Source organism: Geotrypetes seraphini, chromosome 2, assembly GCF_902459505.1.
Source record: "Geotrypetes seraphini chromosome 2, aGeoSer1.1, whole genome shotgun sequence".
Taxonomy (NCBI): Eukaryota; Metazoa; Chordata; class Amphibia; order Gymnophiona; family Dermophiidae; genus Geotrypetes; species Geotrypetes seraphini.
The window spans coordinates 64,614,061-64,641,126 of record NC_047085.1 but is presented as its reverse complement, the minus strand read 5'-3'; the positions used below and the strand labels follow the sequence as shown (position 1 = coordinate 64,641,126).

General features: G+C 45.4%; 1 protein-coding gene across 8 annotated transcripts in view; it reads right to left on the bottom strand.

The window, feature by feature from the left end:
* Positions 1–27,066, bottom strand: part of UBR5 (ubiquitin protein ligase E3 component n-recognin 5) — a 1,080,924-nt gene that overhangs the window by 424,016 nt on the left and 629,842 nt on the right. For 7 of the 8 annotated variants that reach the window (XM_033933084.1, XM_033933089.1, XM_033933085.1 and 4 more), the window contains 5 exons: positions 13,413–13,559; positions 13,189–13,307; positions 7,838–7,964; positions 7,558–7,687; positions 7,158–7,318 (listed from right to left, as the gene is read on the bottom strand). In XM_033933084.1, the coding sequence (XP_033788975.1) occupies positions 7,158–7,318; positions 7,558–7,687; positions 7,838–7,964; positions 13,189–13,307; positions 13,413–13,559 (684 nt within the window). The remainder of the gene's footprint in view (positions 1–7,157; positions 7,319–7,557; positions 7,688–7,837; positions 7,965–13,188; positions 13,308–13,412; positions 13,560–27,066) is intronic. The other variant, XM_033933086.1, reaches the window with a different exon arrangement.

Below are 27,066 nucleotides of genomic sequence, written 5' to 3'. Positions count from 1 at the left end.
AACCATAGACTCCCACCCCCAAAAATTCACATGACACGTTGGGAGGAAAAACTTTGCAGCTGGCTTCCTGATACCCAGAGAGTTATTACTCAGGGACCCCACCGCCTGTGCTTGAGCCTCTGATAAATCAGCAGGTGAGCCAGCTCCCAGGAGAACAGACCTGAGCTCCTGAAGGGACACAAAGCAGGCTGGCTCCATAGGTACTTCAAGAAATTGGCCTGGGAGAAGCAATCCACCCACACAGGACTGCATCCTGTCCCTGGCGGAGTAAGCCCGCAAAGGGAACCTCCGAGCACTGAAGTCATACAGGAAAAGCAAGAACCAACAGGAAAAATAACCAAAAAGAAGAAAAGAAAGCAGAGCAGATCAGAACACACTTTCTGCACTTGCAGAAAAGAAAAAGTTCACTTGCAGAAAGAAAAAGTAAAGAAGGAGCTGTTCGCCACTGCAGAAGAGGAGGAGTTCAGAATTTGAGTGACACCCTTCTGCAGATTCACGAGTAATGAAATGCAACAGCTAAGGTACAGAATTAAGTGTCTTTGCTACGGAATTACTCATTAATAGTAAAACTAGTCATTCCCTGCAAAACAGCTCTTGAGAGAAAACAGCCTATTCACCAAAGAAGAAAGGAAAGTATGGGATAAACAAACCTCTGGGTGCAGTCTGGACCACTACAGAGGGACTAAAGGAAAGTAAATTAGAAGATATCTAATTTCTCCTTCTTAGTGTCTCTCAAAACCGACCCAGAGAAAACTGATGGGACATAGTAAAATCTAAGGGATGGACCAGAAAGCCATGCAGTAAGAACACTCTGGAAAAACCGTATCCTGTCGAGCCTGAGCATCCACTCCATAAGGACGAATAAAAGAATGCAATGATGACCAGACTACTGCTCTACAATTGTCCAATGGAGGAACCAGTGAATACTCAGCCCAGGAAGAAGCCCAACCTCTGGAGAAATGGGCATTATGCCCTTCTGGAACAGATGAGCCACTTAAAATATATACAGATCTAATTGTCTGTTTAATCCAGCATGCAATAGTAGTCTTAAATGCTGGTAGTCCCTTACGACAATCTATGAGGAAAATAAAAATACAGTATGAACAGCGAAAATAACCTGTCTGGCAAATATATTCTTTCAACATCCTCCAGACATCCAACTTATACAACTAGCACTTGTCTTCTGACCCCTTTGAGGAACCTAAAGTGAGCAAAATCAGAGGTTGGTTTAAAAGGAAGAGCATCAGTACTTTAGGGAAGAAAGGAAAGAACCAGATATAAAACAACTCTTTCTTTAGAAAATTACAGAAAAGGTTCCCTGCAGGAGAGATCCTGCAATTCAGACACTTGCCTAGTTGAAGAAATTTTGATCAATACGACAGACTTTAGTGTAAAGACTTTAAGAGAACAGGAAGAGAGAGCTTCAAAGGGAAGTCTCATAAATGCTAAAAACACCAGATTAAGGTCTCAAGAAAGAAAAGGTGCATGTCTTGATGGAAGAAGGTTGACATCCTTCAAAAAACAGAGGCTAGAGCTGCTGCTTAAACTTTAAGGAAGGACAAAGCCAATCCTTTTTCAAAACCATGCTAAAGAAAATTCAGGATATGTACTAAGTAGGCATGGAAGGATAGCACACCATGAGTCGTATAACATGCCTCAAAAATCCTCCACATGCGCACATTAGCCAGAGAGGTAGACCTATGCCGAAATATTGTAGAAATGACCTTGGATTGGGTTTGCCAAGCAGAACTAAGAAGTGCTAATTATAACAGTAACAACACTCCTAACAAGAGTAACAACTAACATACAACAAGACTGTTGGAAATTGCATAGAAAAAGCCCCTTCAGCAAACGTTCCCACAGGTCGCCAGCTACGGCAGCTGAGCCAAAGCCGCTGTTCTTTTTAATCTCCCCAAACCTATAAAAATACTAGAATCTGCAGGGAAAAAAAAATATCACACTCTTCACACGAATTCCGCAAGAACAAACAGACCGACAGACAGGGTGAGGACTGTACCAGTCTGGAGAGTCTAAAAGAAAGAAAATTAGTAGGTAAGAACCTAATTTCTCCTTTTTTAGCACCTCTCCAGTCCAGTCCAGTTCACTGATGGGACGTACCAAAGCAGTACCCATCATAGGTGGGACCCCCAGAGGGCGAACACCAGAACACACTCACCGAACACTGCGTCTCGACGTGCATGAACGTCCACACGGTAGAGTCGCATGAAGGAATACAGAAAAGACCAAACCGCAGCTTTACAGATATCCACTGGAGGCACCAGAGAAGACTCAGCCCAAGAAGCTGCCTGACCACGAGTGGAATGAGCCTTGAGAAATTCCAGAACAGGCTTCTTCTGAAGACGGTAAGTGGAAGCAATAGTCTCCTTGATCCAGCGTGCAATGGTAGCCTTGGAAGCGCCGTCCTTCTTACGAGGACCCCAACTGCCTCTGTTCTGAAGTGCCCTCCCGACTACCCAAGACCAGAAGGACCACAGACTGATTGACATGAAAAGGCAAGATCACCTTTGGCAGAAAAGAAGGAACAGGCCTCAACACAACATGCTCCCTAGAAAACTCCAGGAAGGGAGGCCTACAAGAGAAAGCCTGCAGCTCAGAAATGCGCCTTGCAGAAGTAATGGCCACCAGGAAAACTGCATTTAGAATAAGATCCTTCAACGAGCAGGAACCCAGGGGCTCAAAGGGAGGGCGTATGAGCACGGACAGAACCAGATTGAGAAACCAGGACGAAACCAGAGGCCGAAGCAATTTGGCCACCCTCAAAAAGCAAACCACATCCGAAAAAGAAGTTAAACGCTTATCCTGCAGCAAACTGCAAAACACAGTCAAAGCTGCAAGCAGAACCTGGAGAGAAGACGAGGCCAGGCCCCTGTCTAAGCCATCCAACAAAACTCCAAGATGTGAAGCAAAGAGGCATGAAAGGATACCACTCCACACAGGGCACACCATTTCTCAAATAGACGACACACACACATAAATCCAAGAGTGGATATCACTTTATTTGCATAACCTTTCTTACCTAGGTGTTCCCTTTCAAGAGCCAAGCCGTAAAATAAAAGGGACCCGGTTCGAACATTGGAATGAGGCCCTGAGTCAGAAAGTCAGGCGAGAGGTACAGCAGAAGAGGATCTGCCACAAGAAGACAAACCAGATCTGCGTACCTTGGGTGCCTGGGCCAGTTTGGAGCCACCAGTATCACACAGCCGTGATTCCGAGCAATGTGAAGAAGAACTCTGACCACCATTGGCCATGGAGGAAACACGTACAGGAGGCCTGCCGCTGGCCAAGGGTGTACCAGAGCATCCAGCCCTTCAGCCTGAACATCCCTGCACCGACTGAATAATCGGGCCGTTTTAGCTTTGACACTCATGGCCATCAGATCCATGACTGGCTGACCCCAAGTTTGCACTATCAAAAGTCTGCACTATTAACTCGAAGACTGCGGAACTGAGACATCACTCTTTGGGACTTAGCATGTGACGACTGAGGAAGTCCGTCTGGTCATTCTCCACTCCTGCTATGTGGGAAGCCGAGATGTACAGAAGATGAGTCTCTGTCCAAACCATAAGCAGAACAGCCTCCTACGCCATCATACAACTCCTGGTTCCCCCCTGACGATTGACGTAAGCCACCGCTGTGACATTGTTCGAGAGAACTCAAACAGACTTCCCATCAACAACATCTGGAACGCTAGTAACACCAGCCGGATTGCTCTGGTCTCCAGAACATTGTTCGACCAAGATGCCTCCTCCGGAGACCAGCTGCTCTGAGCCGAGCAACCGAGACACAGACTCCCCCGCTGAGGAGACTGACGCTCATGAAAAGCACTGTCCACTGGGGCTGACCCAGACTCACTCCTTGCGCCACATTGGAAGAATGGAGCCACCAACAAACTGCGACAGACCAACCACCGAAGAGGAACAGGAGAGTCCATATCGTGCAACTGGAGTGACCACTGCTGCAGCAGAGCATACTGAAGCGGGTGCATGTGAGTCTGCGCTCACCAAACCATGTCCAGGAAAGCTGCCATCAACTCCAAGACCTGGAGAAAATCATTCGCCTGAGGACACCGGGAAGCCAGTAGAAGACAATTCTGCAACTTGACCACTCGGGCCTCTGGCAGGAAGACCTTCCCCAAGCTGGTGCCAAAGAGAACCCTGAGGAACTCCAGGTGCTGAGACAGAGCCAACCGGCTCTTGGACAGGTTGACTACCCATCCCAGCAACTACAGGAACTCACATCCCGAGTCTTAACTCAGGAACCATAGCCAGACCAAAAGGAAGGGCACAAAACTGACAACTTCAAATCCACGAAGGGCCGAAAAGTCACCTTTCTTGGGCACCACGACGTAAATAGAATACCGGCCAGTGCCACACTACTGAGGAGGCACTGGAACTACAGCTCTGAGATCAAGCAGCCGTTGAAGCATCTGGAAAAAGGCCTGCTTCCTCCATGTCGCCTGGCAAGGAGAAGAAAGAAAGTGATCTGGCAAGGCACGGGAAAACTCCAGAGTATAACCGTCCTGAATCACCTCCAGGACCCCCTGAACTGTCATGATCTCGGCCCACCCCTGGTAAAAATCCCGTAACTGGGCGCCAGCAAAGAGTCACTGGCCGGGAAGGCAGTAGGGGAACCGGCGTAGAGATCACATCCTCCCAGCAGGCCCTCCCAAAGCACTTCATGCGCTGAAAGAAATGGCACCAGGGAAACCCAACAGCAGGAAAATAAGATGCCCCATGACCAGGGCGGTATCTTTGGAAATCACGCAAATGCCCCCCGAGTAAAGCCACCCTGCACAGGAGGGCGGGCACTGTCTTCAGGAAGACGGGGCATCTTAAAGTTCGTTAAGGTCTGAACCAACTTGTCCAAATCTTCACCAAACAAAAAACACCCCTGAAAAGGAAATTTCATCAGCTTAGCCTTAGATGCCGCATCCGCTGACCAAGTCCAGAGCCACAGGGTATGACGAGCGGCCACCCCGAGAGCCATGGACTTGGATGACATCAACAACAGATCATACATGGCATCTGAAAGATAAGAAGCACCCATCTCAATTTTGGCTACTTCTATTCCACCAAGGACCAGTCATCAGACTCACGGTCAAGGACATGCTTGGCCCACCGAAAACAAGCCCGAACTACCAGACCACCACACATCGCCATCTGGACTGCTAGGACAGTGACATCAAAATTCTGCTTAAGAAGAGACTCCAACCTATGCTCCTCCGAGGTCCTCAAAGCTGAGCCCCCCTGAACCGGCATTGTATGCCATTTTGCGATGACCGAAAGCACTGCGTCTACCACCGGTGACTTCAAGGTATCCCTATCCCCCTCCAGGATGGGATACAGGTGAGCCATAGAGCGCGCAAAATGAAAGGGCGACTCTGGCACCTTCCACTGCCCAAACACAATATCCTGAATATCCTGATGCATAGGAAAAGAGCGGGAGGCTGAGCAGATCCCCCGAAGGGGCTCCACCACGTCTTCCTCAAAGTGCAACACCGAGGAATCCTGAAGAATAAGCTCCTGGAGCTATTCCCGTTGAAAGATGCACACCACCGGCACATTCTCGCCAGGTCGCAGAACAGAAAATCCTCCGCCAGCGGCATCTATCCCTTTGAGAGGATCCTGGAGGTCCACCAAATGGTTCAGGTCCTCATCAAGCAAAAACTGCTCCCCATACAAAAAATTATCATCCCAAGAGACCCTCAGCCACTTGGATGAAAGAGGAGGAAACGGGGGCCGAACCAGAGTGGATGCAGAGGGAACCTCCCCCCTCCTCCCCCCAGAAGCAGGACCCCTGGCTGCCTGAAGATAAGCCTTTTACAAAGCTAAAACAAAATCAGTGGAAAAAACTCCTGGCAGCCCAATGGGACTCACTGCCAAAGTAGTGGAACCAGCAGAATCCTGCCCCTGTCTCTCCAATACAAGGAGAAGGTCACCTGAGGCTACAGACAAAATGGAGGTGCTTCCTGCCGAAATCGGAGCTAAGTCCTCTGAGATAAAATGCCCCCTGAGGCCTGTAGCAGCTGAGAAGCCTGAAACGCCCTAGCCGCTAAAGCAAGCAAGCTGGCAGCAGTGGTAAGGGAGTCACCAGCAGCATCGGCAGCAAGGGAAAACTTATTTCCCTGACCGTTGGCGGTTCGGGGAATCCCTGTGTGGGTGGCGAGGGAAGCTCAAGCCAGCGTGTGAGTCACTCGTGAAGGGGATCCCTGGACGCCGGCACCTGAAGCCAACAAGAATTCCCCTTCACGGTGGCCGGCACATCGTAAGCACAGGCTGGCCACATCGACCTCTCATCTGGAGCATAAATGAGCACTTTTTCCCTTTTAAAAGTGCACATTGCACAATATGCAAACTATCTAAAAGAAAAGTGCCGATTAACAATAAAAAATCAATTACAGACAATTGAAGGCTCTCTTCAGACTGGCACTGCCTCAGGATTTTTTTTTTTCTGTCAGAACAGACTCCACTGGTCATATGCCATATGCCGGTAATCGGTGGCAAGGCTTACAGTAGAGGCATCTCTGGAAAAATTGGGGGAGGTGGAGGAAACTGGGGGAGGGACTCAACTCATGACTTGAGTGTGACATCCCTGAGGCTGGACAGACCCCCTAAAGGGTCCCCCTAAGCTCAGTCCGGCACCAAACAGGACAAGGCGGCCACTAAACAACTTCCAACAGCCCTACACTAACCAAGGCAACAGCTTACCACACCTGCTGGAGATTGAGAGCAGACTGGTTATGTTAAGGAGAAGCACAGTTACTTGTATTACAAACAAAAGATTTTGTCTCAGTCTCCACCTGCTAGTCATGGTGAGCTATTACCCATCAGTGAACTGTGCCAGTTTGGAGAAGCGCTAAAGAATAGAATCTTTAATGCAGCACCAAACTACAATAGCTTATATGAGGTTAAGAATATTCTATTGGGTACAATGTATCCTCTCATTCTTTTCTGAAATGAACTCTGATAATTTTGCATAAATAGCATTTTGCTTTTGCATTAAATATCCATAATTCTCTGACAAAATAAAATATACCTCATATCTGTTCACTAAAAATGTTCTCACATTCTGTGATTATGGGTAAGGTTGATGGTGAATCAGTCTTAAATTAAAGCAGTAGCAAAAAGTAACATTACTTTTTCTTTTTTGATGAAGCCATTTCAACACTGAGAATAACGAACACTCTTGCCACTGAACGTAGAAACCTCATGGTAACTGCAACAGCTTCTTCTCTACGTCCTGGAGTGTATTTATTCTGGAGTTCCTTAACAAGTGTGCCCAGCAAAGTATCTAGAAGCTTAAGAAACATAACATGCCACATATTTAAACAGGAAGCACCAAAACACTGTTTGCTTTATTTAAAAAAACACAACATAATATAAGGGGAAATGGCATTATTTACTATCAATCAAAAAATAACAGAAATAAAAATATTAGCTCAACATAGATTATCGTACATAGATTATGCTTGATTTATAAAATTAAGAAATGTCACTGAGTAATTAGAATAAGTACAGTTAATTGAAAAATGCTTACTAAAATGTCTGCTGTACACTTCACAATAAGGCAGTGTGTGAAACAGTCCAACCGAATTGTACCACTTTGCTGATTAAGGTATACTTGCTCTTCAGGCAAAAGATGTCCTATCCTACTGCTTGCACTAAGACTTCCAAAAAGAAAAAGAAGAAAAAAAAGGAAAAAAAATACACATTAAAAAGGATGCTCCTCTGCAAACAGGAAGTCTTAGCAACTATGTGCTTTATTTAAACAAAAGCAGTAAAAAATAAAAATAAAAAGTACTGAAATAAATACGCACGGGTCTTTATTCTCCTGTGAGCCAAACATGATCATTGATTTCAAAGCATTCCAGTCTTGCAGAACTCTCTCCAAAGCAAGTTGGGCAAACCTTGGTGGTTCTAAATCATGATCAGGCATATCTGAATCTAACCAAGAGAAACCAAAAAAGATGTGAAGTGTTCAGCAAGGGTACCTATTAGACCATATTAAAACCACAAGGCATCTGGTAGGGGCCAGGGATATTTACAGCCCATCAAAACACTTCCAAAGAAATATAATGCAATGCAAACTAGAAGTTTAAAAAAAAAAAAAAAGTTTTATAGTTTATTAGAATGGGGATGTCCTAAAACCCACATTCCTTACCACATACTGCTTATTTGAAGTGCATGTGCCTTTAAAATTGAGCTTGTTTGTGGTTGGGTCCTTCCGACAGTGTTTTAGTAAACTCCAGTTTTTTGTAACTGTTCTCTGGTCAGTTTCTTGTTCTCCTGACACAGCGGTCTAGTGTCCTGTGAAACAACGCTGTTCTTATCAATTGTGCCTCACTGCCCTATGAATCCAGCTCCTAGATCTTTGCCGTGTGAGAGACAACTGATAGCTGACATTTAAAAACAGTCACTTAGCTTGGTTCTTTTTATTGCATAGAGCGTTTTGGACCCTAGTTCGTTTACAAAAGTTGGATTGCTCTAAATCTAATAGATGCTGGCATTGTAATCATTGAAATTTAATGGATATATTATTGTACACTTGTTTATGATTTAAAATGAATAAAGAATTAAAAAAAATAATAATAATAAATGTCAGAAATCAGCTAAGTAACAAATGTTCCCTCTAAGCTGCGCAGCTGCAAGATCACACACCTTCTTTCATTTCGCAGCGCACCAGTCGCTAATTACCACTCACACGGGACAGCTCTGCACATCCACCAATCAGGAAGACAGAGCTGGAGCTTGATGGCCAATTAGGAGCACTTCTACAAGGAAGTGTTCCTGATTGGCCATCAAGCTCCAGCTCTTTCTCCCAGATTGGTGGATGTAAGAGCTCTCCCAGTAGTGAGCCTTGGACCTCCCCCCTCAAGAATCCTGTTGGCTCAAGCCCATTCCCACTCACTGAAGGTGTGCACAAGATGACTGGGTGGCATAACTCTGCAGCTCCAGAACCGGTAAACTGTACCTACCACCATTAAATACATAACTTTTTTGTTAAATATTCTGCTTATTCTGCAGGGGGGGAGGGTGCCTGCCTCAGTTGCAATGCGTAAAGGTAAGTGATGCTCCAATTACTACTCTGAGGAACTTCTTCTGGCAGCAGATGCGTTCACAATTTGCTGCTCTCATCAGCTTTGAACATTCCTCTCTGCTGGGTCCCATGAAGGCAGGACCTATCAGAGAGGAAGGCCAAAAGCCAACAAGAGCAGCGAGTTGTGAACGCTGTGTTGCTGACCGGGGAGGGTGACTTAGCGAGGGAGGGGGCGAAAGGAGCAGAACGGAGAGGGAGAAAATGCTGCACCCGACTGGGGAGAGGGAATGAGAATGATGACTATGAAAGGGAGAGGGCAGGGAGGGAGGGAGGGAAAGGAAGGACGAAAGGAAAGGTGATACCATACCATGGGAGACAGAGATGCCAAGGCATGGAGGGAAGGGAAGGAGACAGAGATACCAGACCAAGGGGACAGGAGGAGGGAGGGAAAAGAAGGAGAGAAGATGCCAGAGAATGGAGGGGAGGGGATAAGGAAAGGAAAGAGAGGAGAGAGATGCCAAGGCATGGGGGGAAGGGAGGGGAGGGAATGGAAAGAGACAGATGCCTAACGAAGGAGAAAGGAAGGAGAGGAGATGCCAGAGCAAGGAGAGAGAGGATGGAAGGAGAGGAAAGAGATGCCATTGCCAGGGCATGGGGAGAGAGAAGGGAAAGAAAGAAAGGAGAAGAGAAACATGCCAGAGTATAGGGAGGGAATTGAAACAGAGAAAAATGGAGAGGGCGTGACCTAACCAAGAGGAAAGGAAGGAGAGGAGCTGCCAGAGCACGGAGAGGGAGGATTGGAGGAGACGAAAGAGATGCCATTGCCAGGGCATGGGAAGAGAGAAGGAAAGGAGAAGAGATACATGCCAGAGAATAGGATAGGGAGTGTACAAAGAGAAAAATGGAGAGGGAATGAAGCTGAAATGAATCTCATACAAATAAAGAAGGGACACAGGATAGACAGTTTATGGAACATAAATAGAAATAGGGAAGATGCCATATGGAAGGCGTACAGTGGATGGGAGAGAGAGGGCGGACAGTGAATAGAAGGGGCAGAGAAAGAGGGCAGCAGCTGGATAGAAAGGGCAGAGAGAGAGGCAGATGCTGCATGAGAGATGCTGTATGCTGCTGAGGGAGATCTTGACATACAAATTTGCTTGAATTCTTTGAAGGTGTGAATAAACATGTGGATAAACGTGAGCCGGTTGATATAGTGTATCTAGATTTTCAGAAAGCTTTTGATAAAGTTCCTCACAAGAGGCTCCTGAGAAAATTAAAGTGTCATGGGATAGCTGGCAAAGTTCAGTTGTGGATTAGGAATTGGTAATCGGATAGAAAACAGAGGGTAGGGTTAAATGGTCATTTTTCTCAATGGAAGAGAGTAAACAATGGAATGTCGCAGGGGTCTGTACTGGGACCAGTGCTATTTAACTTAATTATAAATCATCTAGAAATTGGAATGAGTGAGGTGATTAAATTTGCAGATGACACTAAACTGTTGTTAAAATGCATGCAGATTGTGAAGAATTGCAGGCAGACCTTAGGAAATTGGAAGACTTGGTGTCCAAATGGCAGATGAAATTTAATGTGGACAAATGCACATTGGGAAGAATAACTTGAATCACAGTTACCGGATGCTAAGGTCCACCTTGGGGGTTAGCGCCCAAGAAACGGATCTGGGTATCATTGTAGAAAAACAATGAAACATTCCGCCCAATGTGCGGCAGCGGCCAAAAAAGCAAACAGGATACTGGGAATTATTAAAAAAAGGGATGGTTACGAAGATTAAGAATGTCATAATGCCCCTGTATCGCTCCATGGTGCGACCTCATCTGGAGTATTTTGTTCAATTCTGGTTTCCTTATCTCAAGAAAGATATAGTGGCGCTAGAAAAGGTTCAAAGAAGAACGACCAAGATGGTAAAGGGGATGGAACTCCTCTCGTATGAGTAATGACTAAAACGGTTTAGGCTCTTCAGCTTGGAAAAGAGACGGCTGAGGGAAGATATGATTGAAGTCTACAAAATCCTGAGTGAAGTAGAACGGGTACAAGTGGATCGATTTTTCACTCCGTGTAAAATTACAAAGACTAGGGGACACTCAATGAAATTACAAGGAAATACTTTTAAAACCAATAGAAGGAAATTTTTTTTCGCTCAGAGAGTAGTTAAGCTCTGGAACACATTGCCAGAGGATAGTGCAGAGGATAGAGCGGATGGTGTAGCTGGTTTTAAGAAAGGTTTGGACAAATTTCTGGAGGAAAAGTCCATAGTCTGTTATTGAGAAAGACATGGGGGAAGCCACTGCTTGCCCTGTATTGGTAGCATGGAAACCTTGGGTTTTGTCCAGGTACTAGTGACCTGGACTGGCCACCGAAAGAATGGGCTACTGGGCTTGATGGACCATTGATCTCACCCATTACGGTTATTCTTATTCTTATGGAAGGTAGAGAGAGGAATCAGAGGACAGATGATGGATAGAAAGAAGAGAGTAAAGAGAAAATAATTAAAGCCGAAACGAAAAAAGGTAAAAAAGAGTTTTTGTTGCTTTAGAATAAAATACATGTAGTATTGTAGTTATACTGATACATTTATAAATAGAAAATGGACCACTATCCTCTCATGGGAGCGTAGAGCAATTACTGATTTTGACGTTCTGCCTGGACTCCAGTTTCAATCCATCTAGGAACCTTTTTGAACACTTTAACTCTGGTGGCGAGAAGCTGGATCCTGAACAGTTGATGAACTTTATCTATTTTGTTTTTGCTCTTTATTGGTGCTATTGGGGATCCTGTGAGTTGGAAGGGGGGAGATTGGGTGGATGGAGTTTCCTGGATTTGTAAACAAGTGACTTTCTGGTTCTATGTTTCTCTTATTGGTATTTTGCTCAATAAAAATTTGTTTTTCATAAATAGAAAATGGAAATAAGGTAATCTTTTAATTGGACTAATTTAATACATTTTTTACTATCAGAGTCCAAAATTTAAACACTGCATGAATACACTGCCTCATGCTCCATAATTAAAAACTAATCCTTATTTCATGATGAATAACTTTTGGATTATAATGTATCTTAAATAGAAAAATATATTCAGATAGATTTTTCCTCAAAAAAGCATTTTATTAAATAAAATCAATTTAAGTAATTAAAATCCTTTTTTATCATTGATTTTTATCCACCCTGGTGGATAGGAGTGGTACAGCTGAGCTCCTACATTTTTTTTATTTTGGAATCAGGAAAGTGAATGACCACTTAGATACCTTTTTTTAAATATTTGGAGGTCAGGAAAGTGGGAAGAGTGCTTAACTATTACATTAAAAAAAAAAAAAATTGGGGCAAGAGGATAGGAAGTTTGAGACCTTTCTGGTTTTATCCTTAGATCAAGGCAACTGGATAGAGGATGAGTTACTGCCACTCTCTACATAAAACCTGTCTTACGGTACTCCTGAATGCCACAAATCCTGCCAAAATTTACATATTTAGCTTTGGCCATAGAAAGGCAATTCTATAAACTGGCACCTAGAGTTACACATCACTTAATGTGAATCACTGTAAAGAAAAATTGGCAGTTAGACATATACCTTAAAGAAAACAGTAAGTTACAAGTGTTCTTGCCACACTAATGTACCAACAGTTATGCAATGTATATGGCAGGCATAACTCATGTAATGCTAAATTTTTGCCATGTCAATAGTGGCTTGTGCTAGTATTCTATAATGGAATCTTGATGCCAAGGTTCCTTTATATAATTGGCACTCAGTGTTCACCAATGGAATGCCAAAATTGGCAAGCAACTTTACAGAATTACCTCAAATGACTTATATAGCCAGAAGTTAAGAGCTATTGGATTATTTTAAGAACAAAACACTTATGCAGTTGGCATCTATTAACAGCTACAAAAATGCTATTAAATATTTCCCCTTAACCCTCCAGCTTATTGTCATTTGAGTGTGGAGAAAAGCCAGAGGAACATATTGGTGCTGTTGCATGATTATAAGATGTAAATAACTTTGTAAATGTAGATAAGGAAAACCAAGCAGAAGAAAATTGAAGGCAGAAATAAATTGTTGCATATAGTATGGTTTCCCATGATTTATAGACAGGTTTCAGGAACTTTAGAAGTTATTCTCACCTTCTGGATTAGCAGTTTTACGGTTCCGATCCTCACGAATTCGGGGTGGCCGGTACTGACAATGTTCCACAGTTTGCCTGGCAACTGTCTGCACTAGGAACAGTAGAAGATGCTCACCCCTGTAAAAGTAAGTATCAGATAAAAAAATGTTATTCTTGGGTGCCTCTTATTTTCTTTAATACTCCTTTTAATTCAACTTTTCCCCCCTTCCTATACACACTTGCCTGCTGTTTGGCATGGTCACTAGATTGGTGGTGGTAAGCAGTCGATATAGTAGATCAAGACGAGCGGACTTTTGTCCTGCAATTAGTGTTTTGCATTTACATTTCTCCCAGCAGTCACAGTAGGCCGTTGGAGATGTTCGTTTGAGTCTATGAGAAAAATAGCCATTTCAAACCTCATATTAAAAAAAAAGGTTATTCCAAATCTCCCCTTCCATGTTATAAAAATAAGCCACCTTTCAAATCCATAAATTATGGTCAACATCTTCTACAGCCCTATTTAACTTTCAGTATATCAAATCAGTTGCACCCTACGAGGAGGTACTGAAAGGTTCTCAGCCCAACCAAGAAGAGAATGATGTGAAGCCATGAAACTTACAAATTATTCCACGTATTCACCCCTAGATTCAACACACTTGTTGAACACATTTGTTTCTGAAGTTTATTTAACCCTTCCAAAAAAATACACTGATGTCTAATCACTTAAATATTGCTCTGCTGCTGCAATCGCCTCCAAATCACTCGAAAATTGTCACCATTTCAAACTCTTTTTGAGGTTTGGAAACAGAAAATAGTCAGAGAGAGCAAGATCTGGTGAGAAGGATGGATGGTCTGTGCAATGAAACCAACTGTGTCAAAACATCCATTGTTTTGCCACCCTTGTGAACAGGTGCATTGTCTTGCAAAAACAGAACTCTGTTCCGCAGCTTCCCTATCCTTTTTTCTTTCAATGCCTCCTTTAATCAACACGGCAAGATACAGTAGTATTCTGCAGTACCATATAATATAACGCAATCTGAATATAAGTCGAGACCCCCCTTTCCCCCCCAAAAGGAGGAAAAATGGTTGACTCGAATATAAGTCGGGTGGCTTAATATTCAAGTGTCTTGCCCTGCCAAGCTCTGCTCCTAGCCCCTTTCCTTCCTCCCCTCCCCTGTCAGGCTCTGCTTCCAGCACCCTTCCCTCCATTCCTCTCCTGTCATGCACTGCACTCAACACCCTCTCTGCCAAGCTCTGCTCCCAGCCCTCCTCCTTACTTTTCTCCCCTGTCAGGCTTTGCACACAGCCCCCTTCCTTCCTTCCCCTATCAGGCTCTGCACCGGCACCCTTCCTTCCTTCCCTGTCAGGGTCTGCACCCAGCACCCTTCCTTCCTTCCCTGTCAGGCTCTGCACCCAGCACCCTTCCTTCCTTCCCCTGTCAGACTATGCATTCTCCCTCCCAGGCTCTGCCCTCTGTCCCCCCCCTACCCTATCTTCATACCTCTGCCGGTCCCTGGTGCAGGTGCAATGGGCAGGAGCAAGAGCAAGCTTTCTGAACTCATGCCCTGCTGCAAGGATCCACTTTGTTCATCTCAGTGGCACGAGCAGCAGCGCAATTTGGCGCTGCTTCTCGGCGCTGAACGGCTTCCTTACTGGCTTCTGCGGGACGTATCGGAGCAGGGTGCTGTCTATACTGAAGTTTCAAAAGCGGTGTCCAGCCCAGATGCTACGTCCACACTGTAAAACTTAGTGAACATTTGAAGATTGGACCAAGTTGCTGCCCTGAAAATCTCTGCAGGTGAGATTGCTCTAGACTCTGACCAAGAGAACGCAATACTGTGAGTGGAGTGCACCTTCACTGCCACTGGAGACTACTTTCTGCTTCCAATTTAGGTGAAAGATATGGCCTTCCTGATCCACCTGGATATGGTCACATTAGACGCCAGTCTTCCCCTATGTGCCACATTCGTAAGCACAAAGAGGTGATCAGCCAAATTTGTTAGTGACCTCCAAAAAACTAATCAAAATTCTTTGCACATCCAGAACTTTCAACACTCTGTTTTCTTCAATCCCATAGGTGTGAAAGCTGCAAATTGCAATTCCTGGCTTACGTGAAAACTGGACAAAACCTTTGGTAGGAGGGAAGGGACCATTTGAATTGACACACTAGCCTCTGAGATTTGAAAAAAGGGCTCCCTGCAGGACAGAGACTGTAGCTTCAACACTCTTTTCACCGATGTCACAGCCACTAAGAAAACTGTTTTAACCGTCAGATCTATCAGGGATGCCTCCTCCAAAGATTCATATGGGGCCCTCACAAGGTCCTGCAAGACCAGGTTAAGGTTCCAAGACATAAAGGGCTAGGGCACTACAGGGCAAAAACTTAAGGCTCTTGTCAAAAATCTGGATGACGCAAACAAGCACTTGCTGACCTGCGCTCTGAAGCAGAAAATTCTGGCTATCTGTATCTTGAGAGAGTCAACTGATAGGCCTTTCTTCAGACCTTTTTGCAGGAAGTCCAGCACCACTGAAAACTGGTGTGGTCACCGGGTCCAAGCATTTTTGCTCACATCAGTTCCTGAAGCACTTCCAGGCTTTTACATAGGCCACTAATGTGGACTGCTTCTTAGACCTCAGCAGTGTGGCAATAACTTCAGGTGAATAGCCTTTATGCCCTAAGGCTTTGCGCTCAAAAGCCATGCCATAAAACCAAAGTGCTCCGAATCCTCCAGGGTAATGGGACCTTGTGATAGAAGATTCGGATGACAAAGAAGCCCGAGAGCCTTGTCCTTCTGCAGTCATACTATATCTGCGTACCATGGCCACCTTGGCCAGTCTGGAGCAACCAGGATCACTCAACCTTGGTGCATTCCGACTTGTCGAAATATTCTGCCTATCACCGGCCATGGGAAGAACACGTATAGGAAATTATCCACACGCCAGGCTTGGACCATAGCACACAGCCCAGCATTTCCCGGCTCTTACCTTTGGCTGAAGAAAAAAGTCACTTTTTTATTAGATGTGGAGGTCATGAGGTCGAATACTGTCCCAGAACTAGACCGTGCAGTTGAAGGACCTCCGAGAGACTATTCCCTGGGATCCAAGGTCTATCGACTTAGGAAGTCCACCCTTGGCTACTAGAGCTGCCGAGATGGATTCCACCCACCAAAAGAGCAGGTGAAGTTCCTAAGCTCAATGGTACACTCCTAGTGCCTCCTTACCTGTTTACATAGGCTGCTGCAATTGAGAAGACTCGGACTGTCTTTTCTTCCAGGGCGCTGCTCAATAGAAACTAACTATATTGCTCTCAGCTCCAAGTGGCTGATCGACCAAATCCTCTGAGCTGGGGACCACCACCCTTGCAATGGATATCCCTTGTAATGCACGCCCCAGCTGAATAGACTGGCATCCATCATTAGAACTGGGAGATGCATAACAATATTCCCTTGATCAAGGACTGTAGCTCCCATGCCTTCCTTGACCAAGGCAGCAGGAGGTCCAGAGCGTCTGATTGCGGAGACCACCTTGAAAGGAGCAACTCCTGACAGAGCACAAGTGCTCTTATACCCAGGGTACCACATTCATTGTGGTTATCATGGATCCCAGCAGTTGAAAATACTGCCAAGATGTGGGGGCTAAAAGACCGCAAATCTCGTAAATTTGTCTCACGAGTTGCATTTCATTTGTTTCCCGGAGGAAGAACTTGTTGTGTTCTATCGCGAAACGGACTCCCTTATAAGTCAATTGTACATGCAAGGATGCACCTGAATTCTCATCTTGCAGAGGTGCGCTGTTACCATAACTATCACCTTGGTAAAGGTCTGTTGTTCTGTTGCTAAGTCAAAGGGAAAAGATGAGAATTAGAAATGTTTGTCCGTACATTAAGACCCCTATTAAAATTCTCCAACTGTTCGATTTTCCTTTAAAGAAAAAGTCTATCCTAAAACAGCTTTCTACACACCAACTGAAATGTTTAAAAGATACTTCAAGGAGGCTAGGATCCAAGATGGCCACTGCTAAGACATGCTGAGAAGTACGCACCTTTTCCCTCGGATCTTCTTCTTGTTTCTTCCCTTTGTGGAGATTTTTGCGACCCAATTTCCGCACTATGCCGAAGAACAGAGGCAAGAGCGCTTCTGGTGCCTCGCAGCGTTCTGTTGTGCCGACTCTCGGCAACACTGAAGATCTTTTGCGGCGGATGCAAAGTTACAAATCCGATGTCTGGAGCTAGCCCGCAGAGAGCATCGGAGTCAAGCGAGACCGATTTTGCATATCCTGGGCCGGATACCACCTTGAGCCCAGACATACGAGCCCCACACCCGCAGCCGTGAATCACTAGCTCTTCAGGGAGTGAGGCAACCCCGGAGCTGGAGGCGGTCCTTTCTCCAGAGGCAGGTTACAGCATAGTGTAGAGTGTGGAGGCAGAACTCCCTGTACAGGGGAGTTCTACAGAAGATTCGGAGGCTTTGTCAGCAAGCAGTGGTGGAATAAACCAGATGGAGCAAAGCAAAGGAACTCTTCTTCAGGGTGAGCATTTTTACACTCAACAAAAATTTCCTATAAGGGAGAAGCCCACTCAGGTGACTCAGGAATCACTATGGGATTTAGTGGCTAACTTTGCTAAGACTATTAGCCCCAATTTCCATTATATAGAGAATATGTTAATTCAACACACGAAGGAGCTTAAAGATATAAAAGAAGATCAGACTGCTTCAAAAACTTTAGTTCAAAAGCTCGACCAAGCAGTGAAACAATTGCAAGAGGTCCTAATTAAGGACAATGTAAATCTCAGAAAGAAATTGGAAGTGCTTGAGAATGCTTCAAGAAATAATAATTTGAGACTTATTAACTTTCCAAGAATGACAATGGTAACTCCTAGGGAAATGTTTAGGAGATACCTGGTAGAAATTTTACAAGTTTCAGAAGAAACACTACCTCCGTTCTCTCAAGTTTATTACCTTCCAAATAAAAATGGGCCTCATCTACAGAAAAAACTGATCAAGCAGTGTTAAATGTATCAGAAATTTTGGAGACGTCTGATAAAGATATGGTAACACCGTCCACATTTATGTATACCCTAGAAGAAAGGAGGGACAGGGGAGATATGATTCAGACGTTCAAATACTTGAAGGGTATTAACGTAGAACAAAATTTTTTCCAGAGAAAGGAAAATGGTAAAACCAGAGGACATAATTTGAGGTTGAGGGGTGGTAGATTCAAAGGTAATGTTAGGAAATTCTACTTTACGGAGAGGGTGGTGGATGCCTGGAATGCGCTCCCGAGAGAGGTGGTGGAGAGTAAAATTGTGACTGAGTTCAAAGAAGTGTGGGATGGACATAGATGATCTAGAATCAGAAAATAATATTAAATATTGAACTAAGGCCAGTACTGGGCAGACTTGCACGGTCTGTGTCTGTATATGGCCATTTAGTGGGGGATGGGTTGGGGAGGGCTTCAGTGGCTGGGAGGGTGTAGATGGGCTGGAGTAGGTTTTAACTGAGATTTCGGCAGTTGGAACCCAAACACAGTACCGGGTAGAGCTTTGGATTCTTGCCAAGAAATAGCTAAGAAAAAAAATTTAAAAATTTTAATTTAATCAGGTTGGGCAGACTGGATGGACCATTCAGGTCTTTATCCGCTGTCATCTATTATGTTACTATAAGAACATAAGAAGTTGCCTCCGCTGAGGCAGACCAGAGGTCCATCTCGCCCAGCGGTCCACTCCCGCGGCGGCCCATCAGGCCTATTGCCTGAGCAGTGGTCCCTGACTATCCCTATGACCTACCTCTACTCCTATCTGTACCCCTCAATTCCTTTATCCTCTAGGAACCTATCCAAACCTTCTTTGAAGCCCTGTAATGTGCTCCAGCATATCACAGCCTCTGGAAGCGCGTTCCATGCATCCACCACCCTCTGGGTGAAAAAGAACTTCCTAGCGTTGGTTCTAAACCTGTCCCCTTTTAATTTCTCCGAGTGCCCCCTTGTACTTGTGGTTCCCCATAATCTGAAAAATCTGTCCCTGTCTACCTTTTCTATACCCTTCAGGATCTTGAAGGTTTCTATGTTACTATGATATTAACTGTAGCTCTCTCGATTGATAAAGGATGGTTATTGAGGCTTTTCTTTAAAAATAAACAAAAAGAGTTCCTAGGACTAAAAATTCAAATGTACCCTGATCTTTCAAGAGAGACTCAAAAAACAATGTCGAGAATTTCTTCTTTTGAGACCAGGGGTCACTTTGTTAGGGGCGACTTTTTACCTGAGATACCCCTGTAAGTGTATTATATGCCACCATTCAGTTAATTATGTATGTTTTGAACCTCATCAATTAACAGCTTTCTTGGCTATGTCCCGAATAGATGGCAGAACAACAACGGCAAGTGCTCAAGAAGTTTAATAAGTACCTCCTACCTCAGCACTATGTTTAGCATATTTCCTAATTAATTATAATTTACCTTTTTTCTCTCTTATAAGAATTCTTGGATCTTAAGTTGAGGACTTGAGCTGTGTTAGGTGAAATTATTAATGTCCTTTTAATTTTATTTCCTTTTAAGAACTATCAAGGCTTATGTTTTATACCTTGTGAGAATTGTTCTGTCTAACCCACTTTCTGTACAAGTGTTTACTTGTACAAGTGTAAATGTGGAAACTTATAAATAAATAAAAAAATTAAAAAAAAGATACTTCAAGGAGAATCAGAAATTCTCCCCTGAACATTTGCCACTTGTCAATAAAGCACAGTTACTTACCGTAACAGGTGTTATCCAGGGACAGCAGGCAGATATTCTTGACTGATGGGTGACGGCACCGACGGAGCCCCGGTACGGACAATTTTAGAGTGATCTCACTCTAAGAACTTTAGAAAGTTCTAGCTCGGCCGCACCGCGCACGCGCGAGTGCCTTCCCGCCCGACAGAGGCGCGCGGTCCCTCAGTTAGTATAAGCCAGCTAAGAAGCCAACCCGGGGAGGTGGGTGGGACGCAAGAATATCTGCCTGCTGTCCCTGGATAACACCTGTTACGGTAAGTAACTGTGCTTTATCCCAGGACAAGCAGGCAGCATATTCTTGACTGATGGGTGACCTCTAAGCTAACAAAAAAAGAGGGATGGAGGGAAGGTTGGCCATTAGGAAAACAAATTTTGTAAAACAGATTGGCCGAAGTGACCATCCCTTCTGGAGAATGCATCCAGACAATAATGAGATGTAAAAGTGTGAACTGAGGACCAAGTAGCAGCCTTGCAGATTTCCTCAATAGGAGTGGAACGGAGGAAAGCTACAGATGCTGCCATTGCTCTGACTTTATGGGCTGTGACAGAACCTTCCAGTGTCAGTCCGGTCTGAGCATAACAGAATGAAATGCACGCTGCTAGCCAATTAGACAACGTGCGTTTAGAAACGGGGCGTCCCAAATTATTCGGATCAAAGGACAGAAAAAGTTGGGGAACTGATCTGTGGGGTTTCGTACGCTCCAGATAGTAAGCAAGAGCCCTTTTACAATCCAAAGTATGCAGAGCTTGTTCCCCAGAATGAGAATGAGGTTTTGGAAAGAAAACAGGTAATATGGATTGGTTGAGATGAAATTCAGAAACAACCTTAGGGAGAAACTTTGGATGTGTACGCAGAACCACCTTGTCATGGTGAAAAACCGTAAAAGGTGGATCTGCAACCAGTGCATGAAGCTCACTGACTCTCCTGGCAGAGGTAAGAGCAATAAGGAAAAGTACCTTCCAAGTGAGAAACTTGAAAGGAGAGGTAGCTAAAGGTTCAAATGGAGGCTTCATTAAAGCGGAAAGAACCACATTGAGATCCCAGATAACCGGAGGGGCTTTAAGAGGTGGTTTCACATTGAAAAGCCCACGCATGAACCTGGACACCAGGGGATGAGCTGAAAGAAGTTTTCCATGGACTGGCTCATGAAAAGCTGCAATGGCACTGAGGTGGACTCTGATGGAAGAGGACTTAAGGCCAGAGTCAGACAAAGAAAGTAAATAATCCAACAACGTCTCCACTGCCAGGGAAGTGGGATCAAGATGATGAAGAAGACACCAGGAAGAAAATCTCGTCCACTTTTGATGGTAACATTGCAGAGTGGCTGGTTTCCTGGAGGCATCCAGAATGGAACGAACGGGCTGAGACAAAAGAGTATCAGTCGAAGTCAGCCCGAGAGATACCAAGCTGTCAGGTGTAGAGACTGGAGGTTGGGATGTAGAAGGGTTTCCTGCTGTTGCGTAAGCAGAGATGGAAACAGAGGAAGAAGAAAAGGTTCCCTGGAACTGAGTTGAAGTAGAAGGGAGAACCAATGTTGCCTGGGCCACCTCGGAGCAATCAGAATCATGGTGGCTCGTTCCCTCTTGAGCTTGAACAAGGTTCTCAACATGAGAGGCAGAGGAGGGAAGGCGTACAGGAACAGATTCGACCAGTCGAGGAGAAAAGCATCTGCTGCCAGACGGTGCGGAGAGTAAAGTCTGGAGCAGAATAGGGGCAGCTGATGATTGTGAGGAGCTGCAAAGAGGTCTATCTGAGGAGTGCCCCATTGAGTGAAGATAGACTGCAGAGTTACAGGATCGAGTGTCCACTCGTGAGGTTGGAGAATTCTGCTGAGTTTGTCCGCTAAAGAATTCTGTGCCCCCTGAATGTATATAGCTTTCAGGAAGAGATGGTGATCTATGGCCCAAGTCCAGATCTTCTGGGCTTCCTGGCATAAAAGGCGAGAGCCTGTCCCACCCTGTTTGTTGATGTAGTACATCGCCACCTGATTGTCTGTGCACAACAGAAGGACCTGAGGAAAGAGAAGATGTTGGAAGGCCTTGAGGGCGTAAAACATCGCTCTGAGTTCCAGGAAATTGATTTGATGCTTCTTTTCCTGGGCTGTCCAAAGACCTTGAGTCTGGAACTCGTTCAAGTGAGCTCCCCATGCATACAAAGAGGCGTCGGTGGTGATGACTAGTTGATGAGGAGGCTGATGGAACAGAAGACCTCTGGATAGATTTGAGGATACCAACCACCATTGAAGAGACTGACGAAGAGATGATGTCACAGATATGTGTCGTGAGCAAGGATCCGACGCTTGGGACCACTGAGTAGCAAGGGTCCATTGAGGAGTGCGCAGGTGAAGACGTGCGTGAGGTGTGACATGAACTGTGGATGCCATATGCCCCAAGAGTACCATCATTTGTCTGGCTGAGATGGAAGGTAGTGAAAGCACCTGCTGACATAGAGACTGAAGGGTCTGAAGACGATTGGATGGTAGGAAAGCTCTCATTAGGAGTGTATCCAGGATCGCTCCAATGAATTGAAGTCTCTGAGTGGGGATGATATGAGATTTGGGTAGATTGATCTCGAACCCCAGAAGTTGTAGAAACTGGATGGTTTGGTTGGTGGCCAGGAGAACTGCTTGAGCGGATGTGGCTTTGATCAACCAGTCATCCAGGTAAGGAAATACATGAAGGTGGTGAGAGCGTAGAAATGCCGCTACCACAATGAGACATTTGGTGAATACCCTTGGAGATGAGGCTAGACCGAAGGGCAGCACCTTGTATTGGTAATGACAATGATTGATCATGAATCGGAGATATGGTCTTGAGGTTACATTGATCGGTATGTGAGTGTAAGCCTCTTTGAGATCGAGGGAGCATAGCCAGTCGTTTTGATTTAGAAGGGGATAAAGGATGGCTAAAGAAAGCATCTTGAATTTTTCTTTTACCAGATGTTTGTTGAGATCGCGAAGATCTAGGATGGGTCTGAGATCTCCTGTTTTTTTGGGGACTAGAAAATAACGGGAGTAGAATCCCTGCCCCTTTTGATCTAGAGGAACTTCTTCTATAGCGTTCAGAAGGAGGAGGGATTGGACTTCCTGAATAAGGAGGGCAGATTGAGGACTGTTCAAAGCAGACTCTTTTGGCAGGCTTTGGGGTGGAAGAGTCTGAAAGTTGAGAGAGTAGCCGTGGCGGATGATGTTGAGGACCCATTGGTCCGAAGTGATTACTTCCCACCGGCTGAGGAACAGAGAAAGTCGACCTCCTATAGGCTGAGGCAGGAGAGCAGGAATAGGGATACTGGCTATACTGTGGAGAATGAAGTCAAAAGGGCTGTGACTTCTGCTGAGGAGGTTGTTTCACAGATTGTTGCTGCTGCTGCTGTCTGGGAGGCTGACGTTGTTGTTGCCTCTGACGCCTGGGTTGCTGAGCAGTGGTAGGTAATGGACGAGCTGTGAAGCGGCGTTGATAGGCCGACTGCTGTCTATATGGTTTTGGCGGAGGAGGCTTCTTTTTATTTTTAAGCAGGGTATCCCAGCGCGTCTCATGAGCAGAGAGCTTTTGTGTGGTTGAGTCCATGGAATCCCCAAAGAGCTCATCCCCTAGGCACGGGGCGTTGGCTAACCGATCTTGATGGTTAACATCAAGCTCGGATACCCGAAGCCAGGCCAAACGGCGCATAGCCACCGACATTGCTGTCGCTCTGGATGTAAGTTCAAAGGTGTCATATATGGATCTAACCATAAACTTACGTAATTGGAAAAGAGACGACAAGCAGGTGTGAAAAGAGTGATGCTTTCGTGAAGGAAGATACTTTTCGAAAGAAGCCATGGTGGTAAGGAGATGCTTTAAATAAAAAGAAAAATGAAAAGCATAATTACTAGCCCTATTTGCTAACATAGCATTTTGGTAGAGCCTCTTACCAAATTTATCCATGGCCCTTCCTTCTCTGCCAGGAGGGACAGATGCATATACACTGGCTCCTGAAGTCTTTTTAAGGGTGGATTCGACAAATAATGATTCGTGTGGAAGTTGAGGTTTGTCGAACCCAGGAATGGGAATTACTTTATATAGAGAATCCAGTTTACGTGGGGCCCCTGGGACAGTTAAAGGAGTCTCTAAATTCTTATAGAAAGTTTCCCTCAAGATGTCATGAAGGGGAAGTTTCAAAAATTCCTTTGGAGGCTGATCAAAATCAAGGGCATCCAAAAAAGCTTTAGACTTTTTGGATTCAGCCTCCAAAGGAATGGACAAGGATTCACACATCTCTTTCAAAAAACAGGAGAAAGAGGAAGTGACCTGTTTGGAGGATGGGTCAGGGACAGCCGAATCCTCCTCCTCTGAGGAACATTCGCCTTCAGAAAGAAAGGGTTCCTCTGAGTCTCCCCACAGATCAGGGTCCCTGACATGGGAAGAATGGTCCCGAGACTCAGGTGTCGACGTTTGTATGTGTCGGGTTTTGCGCACCGACTTACCCGACCTCATCGATACCGAGTCAGGAGATGTTATCGGTCGCACCGGTGCCGAAGTCTGTACCGATTGATGGTGAGCTCTCGGCTCCGGTGCAAGGACTGGCATCGATACCGATGAGGTTAGGTGAAGCGGTACCGAAACAGTGGAAGCGGGTAACACGGGTTCCACAATCGGTATCGATACGGGTTGTTCCACAACCGGTACCGATAGCTCGGTGCGGGCCGGCACCGGAAGGTTCGGTGTCATGATAGCAGGAAGGAGCCGTTCTAATTGCTCCTTAAGCTGCACCTGAAGGATGGCCGTAATGCGGTCATCGAGGGATGGCACCGGTACCGCTTTTTTCTTCTGCGGTACCTGCGGTGCCGCTCGACGCCCCGGAGATGAGGAGCCCGATGTCGAGGGACTCACCTCTATAGGGGCGGAGCGCTTCCGCTGGCGTCTTACAGGCGGCAGGATTGGACTCACTGCACTCGAGGCCGGAAGACGTTCCAGCGGGGAAGGCTTCTTAGCCGGCTTACCTGACTGTTGAGACGCCGGCGTGGAATCACGCGGCGTCGAAGACGAGGGTGCCGACTGAATCGGTGCCGAAGCCGGAGTCGAAGGAACGGGGTCGGACATCTCGGCACCGAACAGTAATCGCTGCTGTATTTGGCGATTTTTTAATGTCCGTTTTTTTAGAGTAGCACAGCGGGTGCAAGTAGAGGCCTGATGCTCAGGACCCAAACACTGTAAACACCAGTTGTGTGGGTCCGTGAGAGATATAGGCCTAGCACACCGCTGGCACTTTTTAAAACCCGGTTGAGGGGGCATGAAAGGAAAAACGGCTTCCGCCAAATCGAAGGCCGAGGCTTCGATGGTGGCAGAAGGCCCCGCCGGGGAAAATCAAATTAAGAAAAGAAAAAATATTTTTTTTTTTTTTTTTTTTACAAAAAAGAAAAAAAGAAACGAAATAAGGCCAATTAGACAAAAAGTTTACGCGAGCGGGAAGGCAATAGAAAAAAAGTTTCAACAGCCGTTGAAAAAAAACGCGTCTTCTTAGCTCCGCGGAAACTAAGAAACTGAGGGACCGCGCGCCTCTGTCGGGCGGGAAGGCACTCGCGCGTGCGCGGTGCGGCCGAGCTAGAACTTTCTAAAGTTCTTAGAGTGAGATCACTCTAAAATTGTCCGTACCGGGGCTCCGTCGGTGCCGTCACCCATCAGTCAAGAATATGCTGCCTGCTTGTCCTGGGATAAAATTTATTACTTGCCTAGGAATCTAGAAAAAAAGTCTAGTAATCAACCAGATAACCCGCAACCATATGATCTGAATGATATAACTGGTACACTTCTCCCTTGTTATTTGCGGGGGATACGGGCAGAGCCAGACCGCAAATGGCGAAAAGCTGCGATTATCCGGCTCTGACCCACCCCCACCTCCCTGCCGCCTTCCTGGCCTTACCTGGTGGTCTAGAGGGCTTTCAGGGCAGGAGCGATTTTCCTACGCTCCTGCCCCGTGCAATCGCCATGAGGAAATTGCTGATGTGAGTTCCCGTAGTCTCTCGAGACTACGACGGGGACTCCCTACAGCCATTTCCTCATGGCGCTCTGCACGGGGCAGGAGCGTAGGAAGATCACTCCTGCCCCGAAAGCCCTCTAGACCAGGTAAGGCCGGGAAGGCGGCACGGAGGTAAAAAATATGTTTTTTAAAAAATTTTCCCCCTCCCCAGAAAAAAAATCGCGATTATGTGAAATTGCGAGTGCAGAAACCGCGAATGGGGAGGGGGAAGTGTATAGACAACCTAAATGTAACCTCTTTCAGCTATGCTGATGATATCACCATACTTCTACCCTTCGATTCTCTTGACCCCACTTCTACAGAAAACTGGAAAAAACCCTACATGCAGTGGAAAAATGGATGACAGACCACAAACTGAAACTGAACACGGACAAAACAAAATTTCTACTCCTCAAAAAGGATAAGAACCCCTTCACCACAGAACTAGAAATTATCTCCACCAAATACCATATACAACCCACCCTTAAACTCCTGGGAGTAACAATAGACAGATGCTGCACAATGCAAGCCCATATCAACAAGACCACCCAGAGAGCATTTCTAGCCATGCGCAATTTACGTAAAATCAGAAAATTCTTCGAAAAAGAGCAATATAGGCTCGTAGTCCAATCCCTAGTATTAGGTCTACTGGACTACTGCAACATCCTCTACCTGCCTTGCAACAATGATAAAACAATTACAGACAATCCAAAACACTGCACTCAGATTGATCTACTCGCTAAGAACATTTGACCACATCACCATTGCCTACCTAGACTCACACTGGTTACCAATACAAGCGCGAATCCAATTCAAATTATACTGTCTATTATTCAAAACAATAAATGGCTCAGCCCCCAATTACCTAAACAACCGCCTGAACCAAAATCTCGCCGCTAGACAAAGAAGATCTAAGACTCCATTTACCTACCCCCCACTCAAAGGCACCCAGCGTAAGAAGATGTTTGACAGTCTGCTAGCGACGCAAGCAGCGAAATTGGACCATGCCATCTCCAACCTGCTGATGACAACAAGCGATTTCAAATCTTTTCACAAAGAAATCAAAACCCATCTATTCAAAAAATTTATACAGATGTCATAACTCCAACCTGGATTCCCCTCAGTGTGACTCCCC